The sequence below is a fragment of the Telopea speciosissima genome, chromosome 6 (genome assembly GCF_018873765.1).
Source record: "Telopea speciosissima isolate NSW1024214 ecotype Mountain lineage chromosome 6, Tspe_v1, whole genome shotgun sequence".
Taxonomy (NCBI): Eukaryota; Viridiplantae; Streptophyta; class Magnoliopsida; order Proteales; family Proteaceae; genus Telopea; species Telopea speciosissima.
In genome coordinates this window covers 42,486,352-42,499,104 of record NC_057921.1, presented here as the reverse complement: position 1 = coordinate 42,499,104, position 12,753 = coordinate 42,486,352, and the positions used below count along the sequence as shown (strand labels likewise).

The 12,753-nt window shown below is 38.0% G+C and overlaps 1 protein-coding gene across 2 annotated transcripts in view; it reads left to right on the top strand.

Moving 5' to 3' along the window:
* Window positions 1-214: 214 nt before the first annotated feature.
* LOC122664392 (synaptotagmin-5) overlaps window positions 215-12,753 on the top strand; it is a 66,994-nt gene continuing 54,455 nt past the window's right edge. Inside the window, exons 1-5 of one of the 2 annotated variants that reach the window (XM_043860186.1) lie at window positions 215-594; window positions 2,793-2,867; window positions 2,950-3,057; window positions 6,712-6,744; window positions 6,834-6,923. In XM_043860186.1, coding sequence (XP_043716121.1) covers window positions 403-594; window positions 2,793-2,867; window positions 2,950-3,057; window positions 6,712-6,744; window positions 6,834-6,923 — 498 coding nt within the window. In that variant the 5' untranslated portion in view covers window positions 215-402. The remainder of the gene's footprint in view (window positions 595-2,792; window positions 2,868-2,949; window positions 3,058-6,711; window positions 6,745-6,833; window positions 6,924-12,753) is intronic. The other variant, XM_043860185.1, reaches the window with a different exon arrangement.

Genomic DNA, 12,753 nt, shown 5'->3' with positions numbered 1-12,753 from the left:
ATCTCATCAACCCAATAACTAACCTCCCATGTCCCAAGTGCCGACTTGATTTTTCTCCCTGCCTCCCTCCGCCTCAGAAAAAAAAAAAAAAAAAAAAAAAAAACTCTTCTGTGTCTGTCTCTTCCTATTCTTTCAGTTTTCTTTTGTTATGGAATAGGACAAAGTTCAGTTCTTCTTTCATCTCATGTGCAGCAAGGCTCGAATTGTCTTGCCTTCTTTTTACAAATTTGGATCGTTTCTTTATTTTATTTTCTGGGTTTTGTTTCTTAGCTCTGAAACTGTTGGTTTGTAGCTTGTAACTTTAAGAATTTATGGACAAGGAGACGGAGGAGTTGTTTTTGTTGTTGTTGTTGTTGCTGGGTAGGTGAAGAAAGAGCTGGATTTTGAGGGTTGTCTTTTGAAATGGCGAGAAAAAGAACGACGAGGGATCATATTGTTAATGAGTGTGTACAGTTTTTCAGCTATTTAATGGCAGAGAGGCCTAAGTTTCACTTTTTTGTTCCGTTGATGCTGTTTGTCTGGGCCGTGGAGCGATGGATCCTGCCCTTCTCCAATTGGGTTCCTCTTCTTGTCACTGTATGGGCAACCATTCAGGTCTGCTCTTCCCCCCCCCCCCCCCTTCCTTTTTGTGAATTTATTTATTCGTTCCCTGAATTGGATTTGCAATTTGTTGCCTGCCTTCTTTTCGCCTAAGATGAAGCCATGTTCCGTAGGTCTACTTATTGAATTTACCTGGTACTGAGTACTGGGAACTGAAAATTTTGCCTTTCTGGAGAGAAGTTTAAGTGGGTCTGTGGTTATTGAGTTGAATTTTTGCTGTTCAGTTTGTTGGATTTCACACCTTTTACTACTCTCCTCCCCCACCCTCGACATTCTTATTGAATTGCGATGTGTCACCTTTTTATATTCCTAAATTATGATCTGTTTCTGTTAATTGACTTTTACAAGTAGGGAGTTGTGAATTTTCTTGTACCAGGTAATTACAAAAGTGAACCTGAATTTCACCTTTGTGGGTTGGTACTTTCACATTATCATAATTGCTGATACCTAGCTTTGCATTATATAATTGAATCAAAGTGTCAGAGTGGTGTCACGTTCTCTGCAGAGTTATATATTAATGTGAAAATTACTTGCTGCTGATGGTAATGGTGTACTATTTGATCCATTCTTGCTTGTTCTCTGCAACTGTTCATGTCTACCCTGGTTGGCTGCTCTTTATTGCTGTTTCTATAATCATAGGATTATTAAGTCCTGCATATTTTAAACTTAACATTAGCTTTAATGCTCTGTGGCACAAGTGGTTTATCTATTGGTTATTTTTTTTTATTGTGTTTCCTGAATTTTTTTAGTTGGATGTTCAGATTCTCTTCATTATAGCAACACTATGCTTCTGACTTTAATGCATTCTGAGCTTACTGGAGTATCCACTCCTTTTTTTTGGGTGGGAATGGTATATCTTAATGTAACTGTCATTTTTCCCACTGCTTTGGATGGAGGTCTCCATCTCAGTTGGAAAGAATCACAAATGAGTGGTATTGGTTTCCAGTGTTTGTTAGTTGTCTAAGCAATCTTTCTCAGGGTTATGACCTGCAGTCTACAAATTCCTCCCAGCTTACCATTTTACAAATAAAATCAATGAAGAATGTAGCTCATACAGTCTCCATTCACTTTCAATGATTTTCACTCCTGTAGTAGTTTCTTCAACCTCCATCTTGGTTTCTTTTCTAGTGTTGTCTTTGTTCTCTGATATGTTTAAAGAATGATCCCCAAGGTGTATACACAAATTTGTTTGGAATCATTGAAATTTTGATTTAATTAACACATAAGTGGTCCAAATATCAGCTGGGAACCAGATCCATAAGTAGAGAAAATCTGTGCAAAAAAGAAAAAAATTAAATAAAATCTGAAGGAGCTTTTCTTAATAATTTGAAGATGAAAAGCTAGAGCCAAAATAGAGGCAGGGGAAGAGAATATTGCTGCAATCTTCTCTCCTTGCAAGAGGTCTTAGTGGAAGCAGCTTCACCAGTCAGCTGTGTCTTTAAGCTTTGGCTGGATCTCAGCATGGCCCCATTTATTTTTCTTCTACATAAACCTTAAAATATATTATCCTACTTCCTATATGATTTTGAATTCCCTTGTAGACTCAGTTGTAATTAGCATCCTTCATGTGGGAGAGATCTTCAGGTCGAGCCCCTATGCTGCTACATGTATCAGTTCACTCTGAAAAAAACTGATCTTGCCTACTAATAGGAATGTGGCTTTCCATGCTTTTGGTTGATATGATGGGATTAAGCCTGCAAGATTGGGTTACATCACAAGATATGATTACATGAACCCATTGAAGAACAGGTATAAGTGCAATTTTTGAAATTAGAACCACATATGATGTTTTAATAAGATCAGCAACTCAAAATCCAGAGCTGTTGGTTCCCAATATAGGACCTTACTGATTCAGATATTTACAAATTTGCATATTTGACCAACTTGATCGATAGATACAGGATTCCCTTCTTTTGAAAAATAATATATTGGAACCAATCTATGTACACAGTTGTTTTGGGTTTCTACTTAAACCTGTCAAATTGAAGATCCACCGGCATAATCATGTTACTTATTTCCTAGCACTAATTTTTTTTTTGTAACTTTTGAAGAATTATTCTCTTCTCCTTTTGTTTCTCCCCAAATTTCAAAGTCTTGAAAGAGGGAAGAAAGGAGATTTGAGTTATGTCGCACATTCTGTGCGATGGTAATCATTTCATGTGCAGTATGGAAGTTAATCTTTTCACGTGCAGTATGGAAGTTATCAACGCCTGGTTTTAGTAGAAGACCTTAAAAGGAAATGGAAACAAGTCATATTGAACAATTCGGTACCTTTCTTTCTCCTGTTTTACTTACAGATCTTATTTATGTTGTCTTATTTCAATTCCATGAATATTATTTATTTTACAGCCCATAACACCATTAGAGCACTGTGAGTGGCTGAACAAGCTTTTGATGGAAGTTTGGTCTGAGTTCATAAACCCAAAACTCTCAAAAAGGTTTTCATCTATTGTTGAGGTAAGCACTTTTTTTGGGTTTGATTGATGAATCTTCTTCTTATCCTTCTCAGTATGTTACTCTATAATAGTGATATGATGGACCCTTAGCACTGTGTCTGAAAGGTCTCCCTTCATTTTTCACTCATATTAGTGCATGTTACTATTTGTAGTTGTTTCTGATTTCTTTTGCCTATTTGTATGGTTACAGAACTCCATTTATTCATCTCTGCCTGACTTCTTTTCATTAATTATTATAGAATTATGGGTAAATTACACATCACCCCTGGTTTTCAAACGAAACTCAAATCACCCCCGGGTTTTTGAAAATACTCATCCGTCCCCCTCTACAGTAACGGTGTTAGTCTGCTGTTAGTTATTGGTGTGAAAGGACTATTTTACCCTTGTACTAAAACATTAGAATTAAATTTACAATACTACCCTTTAAAATCTATGTTTGGATGTCAAGGGTAGTTTAGGGATTTAAATTCATTGAATTGGCTGACATCATCACTTAACTGCATAAAACTAACGGTAGGGACTAATTTGTCATATTGGGGTCTAATACAGGGGGTGATTTGAGTATTTTCAAAAACCAGGAGGTGATTTGAGTTCCGTTTGAAAACCAGGGGGTGATGAGTAATTTACCCTAGAATTATTTATAGTGGGCGAGCCTTGGTGCAACGATTAAGTTGTGCTATTTCAACCTGTTGGTCGCGGGTTCAAAACTTGGAAACAGCCTCTCCTACGTAGCAGGGGGTAAGGCTGCGTACATTTTCCCCTCCCAGACCTTGCAGTAGCGGGAGCCTCGTGCACTGGGTTGCTCCTTTTTTTTTTATGGCAGAGTGCGGACCTCAGTGCAACGGTAAGGTTGCTCCATTGCAACCTTGTGGTCGTGGGTTCAAGTCAGGAAACAGCCGCTCCAAAGCGGGAGTAAGGCTGCGTACATTATGATCCTCCCCAGACCCTGTAGTGGCAGGAGCCTTGTGCACTGGGTACGCCCTTTTACTGATTTTTGACGACAATACTGAATCACTTGCTTATCAAATTGAATTTCTGATATCAGCCCACCACCCTTCAAAGAAAAGATGAAATAAAGTGAATTTGGAATGTTATTTTCCACTTTCCTTTCATGCTACTCGAGAAGGATTATTCTCATGATGTATTGCACTTGCTTTCTTTATTATAAAAATCACTATTACAAGTACAAGCAAAAAATATGTTGACAATTTGGAGTTCTTTGAACTTTCTTCAACTCAACTCAGCCTCATCCCAACAGAATGGGGTCGGCACAATTTGGAGTTCTTTATTCATCACATATGTCATCTACTACAAGCAGAAGCAAAAATATGTTGACAATTTGGAGTTCTTTATTCATCATTTTTGTCATCATTATCCATTGCTGTGATGGCTCAATGAAGTTAGCCATACCCCATATCAAGTTATTCTCTATGCTGTTTCTTTTATCTTGCTCCTTGTATCTGCTCCTTGTATGTTAACATTGTGTATGAATAAGTGCCTTTGAAACTTTTAGTTTAATAACATTTTAAAATAATGATGTCGAGGATATTATAATCATTTTCCTTCTCTTTACATATTTTGTCTTTCTGTCATTTTCTTCAAATTCTAAATGTTGCTTATGCATTATAATGTTAATGCCTTTTGAGCCTAGTTATCTGTATAACATATTTTAATTGGAAACGTGGAAGGTATTGAAGGGTGTGTGAAGCGTTAAAATTATAGTATATACAAATTACAATAATTGCTTTTACACATGTCATAATGTGCTGTGCAAGTTGGGAATATTTATGCAAAACCTTTAGAAAATGAGTATGATGGAAAGAAGAAACTCCGTATGATGTTTCTTGGATGCCTCTAATATGATAATAACCAACGAATGGCAAAGTTATTTTTGTTGACTGGATCCTATTTTTACAACTGCCATCTACGGATGCCTGCTTTTCTAATACGTCTTTCTTCTGGGATTGTTTCAACTAGGAGTAGTGATGTAGTTCAAAAGAACAAGAAGGCCAGCAGCAAACCAGGCCATCAGATTCGACATTAATAAGCTTAATTTGAGTGCCCAATGGTCTGTATGGGCTGTGGGCTTTATATTTTTGGGTTTTTACTAATATAATGGTTATGTCGTAAGGGATTCTCCTTACCATACATAGGGGTTTCCTATTTTGTTTATTTCATTAAAGTTATAAATAAAGAATAAAAGATCATACCCACTACCATTGATTTGAGAAATAATATAGCTTTGAGCTTGTGAGTTCTGTGAAAGACGGAGCATGGTTTTGTGGGTTTTAAAACTACTGTACTGTGGAATGTAGTAGGAAAACCTTAGTGGGATGCCAAAGATGGAGTTGGTGGGATTCCTTCTCCGCAGTTAGGTGAGAGGCCTATCATATCCTTTCTTCTATTCTTCTATCTTATAGCCTCTGCTTTTTCTTTTCTTGTTCTTGTTCTTCTTCTTTTGTTCTTCTATTAAAGGTCATATCTCTATTCTTCCATTTTGTGCATTGTAGTTTACCTGTTCTACCTGTCACCTGAAGTTCTTATATTAATCACTATTCCTTGACAGTTTTCTGCAAGTTTTCAGATCAAGCTTCTTACCTATACAATCCACCAATCTGGCCCAAAGCTTCCTGGCTGTGTAGGCTGCCCCATCGAACGGCTGTTACAGCACTGCTTCCTTTCTTACTTTCCAATTTCCTGCATGCTCCTAATTCCGATTTTATGCTACCGGAAATTTACTTTTTTTGGAATCTAAGATTGGTAGTTACTAAATCTGTTTCTGGTGCTTGTTTGCTATCTTAAACACATCCTGGTTCGTTCGACTAATCCTGCTGCCATTGGTTTTTATTTTCTATATCTATTTTCCAGTTTGTTTTCACCTGCTATTCCATGGTGTAATTTCTGTTTTTGAACTTTCTCCCGTAGTTTCTAATTTTGGTTCCAGTTTGTATTTCAGTTATTCTGCTAATTCTAATTCTGGAAGTTCCAAATCTTGTTTCTGAACTTTCTCCCTTAGTTTATAATTTTGGTTCCAGTTTGTATTTCAGTTGTTCTGCTAATTCTAATTCTGGAAGTTCCAAATCTTGTTGCTATTTGGGAAGTTGCTAAATTCTGATTTCAATTTTGAGTCCCTTATCCCTACGATCCTAGATTACTTGAGGTTTTCTAACCCTAATTCTTAGGTGATTAGAATACCCCACCAGGTAATCACAAGCTTCTTGATGTCCTTGAATTTTTTTATTAGCAGGATTGGGGTGCAAAGAAAAAGAAAGGAAAGAAAACCTTGAATATTTTGGAAGTTGCTAATGTTATCTTGTAAAAGTTCTGTGAATAGCAGTTCTAAGAACTAAGATTTTATCCATTAGAAAATTTGTTTCAATCTGTTATGTAGTTTTGCAAGTATCTATGGTTGTCATTCTTGTTCATCTTATGGAAACTTGTCTGATGATCCAAAATTATTGGCAAACAGGTTAAATTAAACATTTTTTTTTTGGTGAATAAAAAAATTTAATTACCAAAGCCCAAGGAGGGTGGGTTAAATTAAACATTGTTATGCTAAAAAATTCTATTTATATTTTATATGTCATATCAAATAATAATTTTTGAAATAACATTAGATTTTATTTTAGTAACTAGATAAACCATTGTTTTGCAGAAACGCTTAAAACACCGGAGACCAAGCCTTATAGTAAGTGTCAATATCTACGTTAGTTAATGATTGGGATTTGTCATTAACAGCCCACATGTTTATTAAGGATTTCTTTTTTAATTTTTTAGGAAAAGATTGAACTGCAGGAGTTCTCATTTGGTTCAAGTCCACCTATCTTGGGGCTGCATGGGACACGTTGGGCAACTTCAGGTGACCAGGTTTGTTTCTGGTCTTCCATTTCCAAATTTATGACTACCTTTGAGATTACCGCAAGAATTGTTTTTTTTCCCCCTTTCTTAGATAATGGCTAATATGACCTGGAAGAAAAGGTAATGTGAACTTATGAAATTTGGATCTGGAACATGGGTTCTCTAGTTTGTGAAATTCAACTGTCAGACAGGATCTCATACTAATATGTTAGAATTGTGAGGGCACTTCCATTTAGAAGGTGGTTAGGAAATTTTGTGCAAATATTTATATGCGATGTAAGACTCATGTACTATTCTTTTCATCTATTAAATTAAAAGATAAAGCTTGCAAGAAATAAATGGTATAAACTATATGTATATGTCAGTATTTTGTATTTTGTTGAAGATCTTGAATTGGTTGTTGTATCTACCTAGAGTGATATCATTATTATTCAGGCTTATAGGGTGCATCAAGAAATTGTAAAACTTATCCAGAGTATCCATAATAAAATTATGTTACAGTGGCCAGGTTTTTTTTTTTTTTTGGGGGTGGGGGTGTCGTGTCTATCAAAGAGAGATGGTTAACCAGTTAGATTTTAGGTTAGGAAAGTAGGTAAGAAGAGGAGAAGAAGTTGGAGGAGGAAGAGGAAGAGAGGAGAGGAAGAAGGAGACAAGGAGAAAGAAGAGAAACTATTTCGGTTGTAATTGTTGTGTTGGAGATTATTCTCTCCACACCTATATTACTCAAATAACAACTCTTAACATATTACATCCAACCTCCCTAGGGAGGTAAAAGGTAAAAAGAAGAAAAAGAAGAAATTACATAATAAGGGAACTAGATAAGGTCCAGTTCCTAAAGTACCCCTAGGACATAGAGTCTAATAACTCTAACACTCCCCCTCAAGCTGAAGAATAAATGTCATGCATTCCCAGCTTGCATAGGAGAGTACCAAACTGAAGAAAGGCAAGTGCCTTGGTGAAGATGTCTGCCAGTTGATCACCAGTCTTTACAAAAGGAGTACAAATGCAGCCATAGTCTATCTTCTCCTTGATGAAGTGTCGATCAACTTCAATGTGCTTGGTTTTGTCATGTTGTACTAGATTGTGGGCAATACTGATGGCAGCCTTGTTGTCACAGTAGAGTCTCATAGGGCCTTCAGTGTCAAACCTCAGTTCCTGAACTAGTCTTTTCAACCATATGAGTTCACACACTCCATGAGTCATAGCTCTAAATTCTGCCTCGGCACTGGATCTAGCTACAACCGGCTGTTTTTTGCTTCTCCATATAACCAAGTTACCTCCCACAAAGGTACAATATCCGGAGGTAGATCTCCTGTCTGTGATGGATCCAGTCCAATCAGCATCAGTAAAACCTTCCACTATTAGATGGTTGTGTCTGGCATACAACAGTCATTTCCCTGGGCACGACTTCAAATATCTAAGAATACGATACACAACCTCTAAATGGCCACTCTTGGGGGCATGCATAAATTGGCTCACTACTCCCACTGCATAGGAAATATCTGGGCGTGTCATAGAAAGGTAAATAAGCTTCCCAACTAGCCTCTGTTACTTTCCCGCATCAACAAGTGAAGGACCACAATCTTCTCCTAGTTTGTGATTCTGCTCAATAGGAGAACTTGCTGGTTTGGAGCCTAACATCCCTATCTCTGTCAGCAAATCAAGCACAAACTTTCATTGACATATGTTGATTCCTCTCTTGGTCCTTGATACTTCAATGAAGGGACCTAGATCTTTGATTTCAAACTGTTCAGCCAAGTAGATTCTCAGTTTATTTATTTCAACCATATCATCTCCAGTGACTATAATATCATCAACATAGACAATGAGGGCTGTGATGGTACCATTGCCCCGCTTGGTAAAGAGAGTGGTCAGCTTAACTCTGGGAATATCCATTCTTCAGAATAGCCTGTCGGAAGCGCTTAAACCATGCCTTTGGTGACTGTTTGAGTCCATATAGTGCCTTCTTGAGGAGACACACCTTCCCTTCAGTTGAAGGTATTTTGAAGCCTGGTGGGGGTTGTATGTACACTTCCTCTTCCAAGTCACCATGAAGAAAGACATTCTTCACATCTAACCGATATAATGGCCAATCTTTATTGGCAGCCAATGATAAAAGAACTTAATGTAGTCCTAGGTAGGAGTAGCCCCACTAGGAACCAGGGTAATAGGATCACCAAACAAGGTTGGCCGATTGGGACAACTTAGGCTAATTAGGGCAGAATTAGGGTTAGGGTTAGGGTTTCGAGCTAGGGTTTTATTTGGTAATGATGTGTAGGTTTTTATGAGTCTATTGGTGTAGGTTTGGATTGATTTGGATGAAGTTGGAAATCTAGGGTTTCGGGTTAGAGGCTTTGTAAAAATAGAGTGTTTTTAGGATTTAGGGTTAGGGGTGGCTTTTGGGAAAGGGGTTTATAGGGTGTTAATGGGCAGGTCTAGGGGGTTATTTTGGTATAAAGAAGTTAGGGTTTGGATGAGTTACGAAATTCTGCAATTTAGGGCAGAATTGGATTTAGGGTTTTGATGGACAGATTGGGCTGCAACTGAGATCGAGTGGAGGGATAAGGCTGAACAGATTTTAGAGTGAGGCTAGGATTATGGGAATCGATTAGGGTTAAGTGGAGGATTAAGAAGAGGAATTAAATTGCAGAATTATTAAACTACTTACTTGAATTAACAATGATCTCCAACAGTAGCAGATTGAAGAAAAGCTAAGAGAGGACCTCCAGATCTAAAAGTTGCAAGGAGTCGATTGGAGATCCACCAATCCCTTCACCTTGATATTACTCACAAGACAACCTTAGTGTTACTTACAAGGCACACTCACGACGGAGCAAAGGCAGTAATAAGGTAGCAAGCATAAAGCTAAGTTTTTATTAATCAAAATTCATATGTAATGCTGGCCTCCCTTACAAACGTATATAGAAGACTAAAAAATAGACTTAGACACTAAAAAGGAATGACCTCACCCTATCCCTAACCTATTAGGTAACTTAAATTGACTAGGAAACTAGAATACTAAAGAATACTAAAGAAAATAGACTCAAAACATGGCTGGACTTATAGAATCCTAATCCAGCCCAACTTACATCACATGACCACTTAAGTTGTCACATGACCACTTAACCAAGTCACATGATCACTTAAATTGAACCAATTGGATGCTACCAATTTGAACCGGTTCAATTAAAAAACATAAAAATAAACTAAGTATTGGGCTAATCCTGTATGCAACCTATATACCCATATTTTAGGCCCAGAAAAGTGGCCTATTACATTAGAAACCCATGGGATCAAAGGCCCAACATGTATGTAACCTAACCCTAGACTTATTCCCAATGAAACAAGCCCTGTTTGGTGATGAATCTGCATCAACTCTCCCCAACTTGAAAAAATTCGTCCTCGAATTTTATAGTGATGAGGGGGAATCAACATGTGATCGGCAGCTTTGACCATCCCCAAACAAAATTCCGATGAGGCAGGAACATTGGGGATAAAGTCTTCAATGCGTGGAGCTTGCTCTTCGAAGAACCATGGTGGCATAACAAACTCTATGTGTTCTTTCTTTAAATCAGCAATAATTGTCAATGTCTCGTCCATAGAGCCTTCAGTGTTAGCAACCTTCTCATCTAATGCACGAGACACAAGCTCCACCTATTCAAGAACAACATCTTGAAGGTCATTGTTTTTCTTTGGAATGCTCTCAATCAACTTTTCATCTTCTACTATTTCAGCTTTGTCTACTTTGTTCTCTTCAATGTATACCTCTTCAGTAGAATCTTCTACAATTGTGTTTTGGACCTCCACATCAATTTGATGGCCGAGCTTCTCAATTATGATCTCAACTACTGGTGCAGCTTGGTTTACTTTAATTTCTTTAGCTATCGGTTCTTGAATCTCTTCGACACAAACTGCCTTAGTAGAATCTTTTGTTGGTACATCCGCCATTGGTGAAACTTCAAACACAGTTGATGCCACTTGCATTTGGGCTGACATGTTCGGCAATCCCTATGGTTGTACAGTCGATGTGGTCACTTTTGGTTGTAACCCTTTTAGAGTAAACAAATGGTATAGACGATGTCGATCAGGTAGGACACACGAGTTGTTTTCGGGTTCAATCCAACCTTGTCGCTTGTCCAACCAATTACAATCTACTTCAATAACGCTCCTTGGAGATGGTACCGGCTTACACCAAGCACCGTCAGAGTATGAGGAACACTCAAATTCAACAAAGACTTGACCTGTAGGCTTGATGCAAATCTCTCCTGATTGGGACAACATATCCACCACGGATTGTGAAATAATGTTGTTACGTCGCCTCTCATCAACAATTAATATGGTTGTGCTCCCATTGGGAAGACGAACTCGGGTCTTGAAAACGAATGGAGGTGGGTCTTTAGAGGCTTGGTTGGAGCTTCCCTTTGCCATAGCTCTGATACCAATTTATGTAGTCCTAGGTAGGAGTAGTCCCACTAGGAACCAGGGTAATAGGATCACCAAACAAGGCTGGCCGATTGGGACAGCTTAGGCTAATTAGGGCAGAATTAGGGTTAGGGTTAGGGTTAGGGTTAGGGTTAGGGTTTCGAGCTAGGGTTTTATTTGGTAATGATGTGCAGGTTTTTATGAGTCTATTGGTGTAGGCTTGGATTGATTTGGATGAAGGTGGAAATCTAGGGTTTCGGGTTAGAGGCCTCGTAAAATTGGAGTGTTTTCAGGATCTAGGGGTTAGGGGTGGATTTTGGGAAAGGGGTTTATAGGGTATTAATGGGCAGGTCTAGGGGGTTATTTTAGTATAAAGAAGTTAGGGTTTGGATGAGTTACGAAATTCTGCAATTTAGGGCAGAATTGGATTTAGGGTTTTGATGGACAGATTGGGTTGCAACTGAGATCAAGTGGAGGGATAAGGCCGAACAGATTTTAGAGTGAGGCTAGGGTTCAAATTTTAGAGTGAGGCTAGGATTATGGGAATCGATTAGGGTTAAGTGGAGGATTAAGAAGAGGAATTAAATTGCAGAATTATTAAACTACTTACTTGAATTAACACTGATCTCCAACAGTAGCAGATTGAAGAAAAGCTAAGAGAGGACCTCTCGATCTACAAGATGCAAGGAGTTGATTGGAGATCCACCAATCCCTTCACCTTGATATTACTCACAAGGCAACCTTGATATTACTCACAAGGCACACTCACGATGGAGCAAAGGCAGCAACAAAGGCAGCAAGCGGAGTTTTTATTAATCAAAATTCGTATGTAATGCTGGCCTCCCTTATAAACTTATATAGAAGACCCAAAAATAGACTTAGACACTAAAAAGGAATGGCTTCACCCTATCCCTAACCTATTAGGTAACTTAAATTGACTAGGAAACTAGAATACTAAAGAAAATAGACTCCAAACATGGCTGGACTTATAGAGTCTTAATCCAGCCCAACTTACATCACATGACCACTTAACCAAGTCACATGATCACTTAAATTGAACCAATTGGATGCAACCAATTTGAACCGGTTCAATTAAAAAACATAAAAATAAACTAAGCATTGGGCTAATCCTGTATGCAACCTATATACCCATATTTTAGGCCCATAAAAGTGGCCTATTACATTAGAAACCTATGGGATCAAAGACCCAACATGTATGTAACCCAACCCTAGACTTATTCCCAATGAAACAAGCCCTATTTGGTGATGAATTTGCATCAGAACTCTCATAGAGTTGTGCTCAGCCACATGAGCAAATGTCTCCTGATAGTCAATCCCATAGACTTGACTGTACCCCTTGGCTACCAACCTTGCTTTGTATCTCTCAACAGTACCATCAGATTTATACTTGATTGTA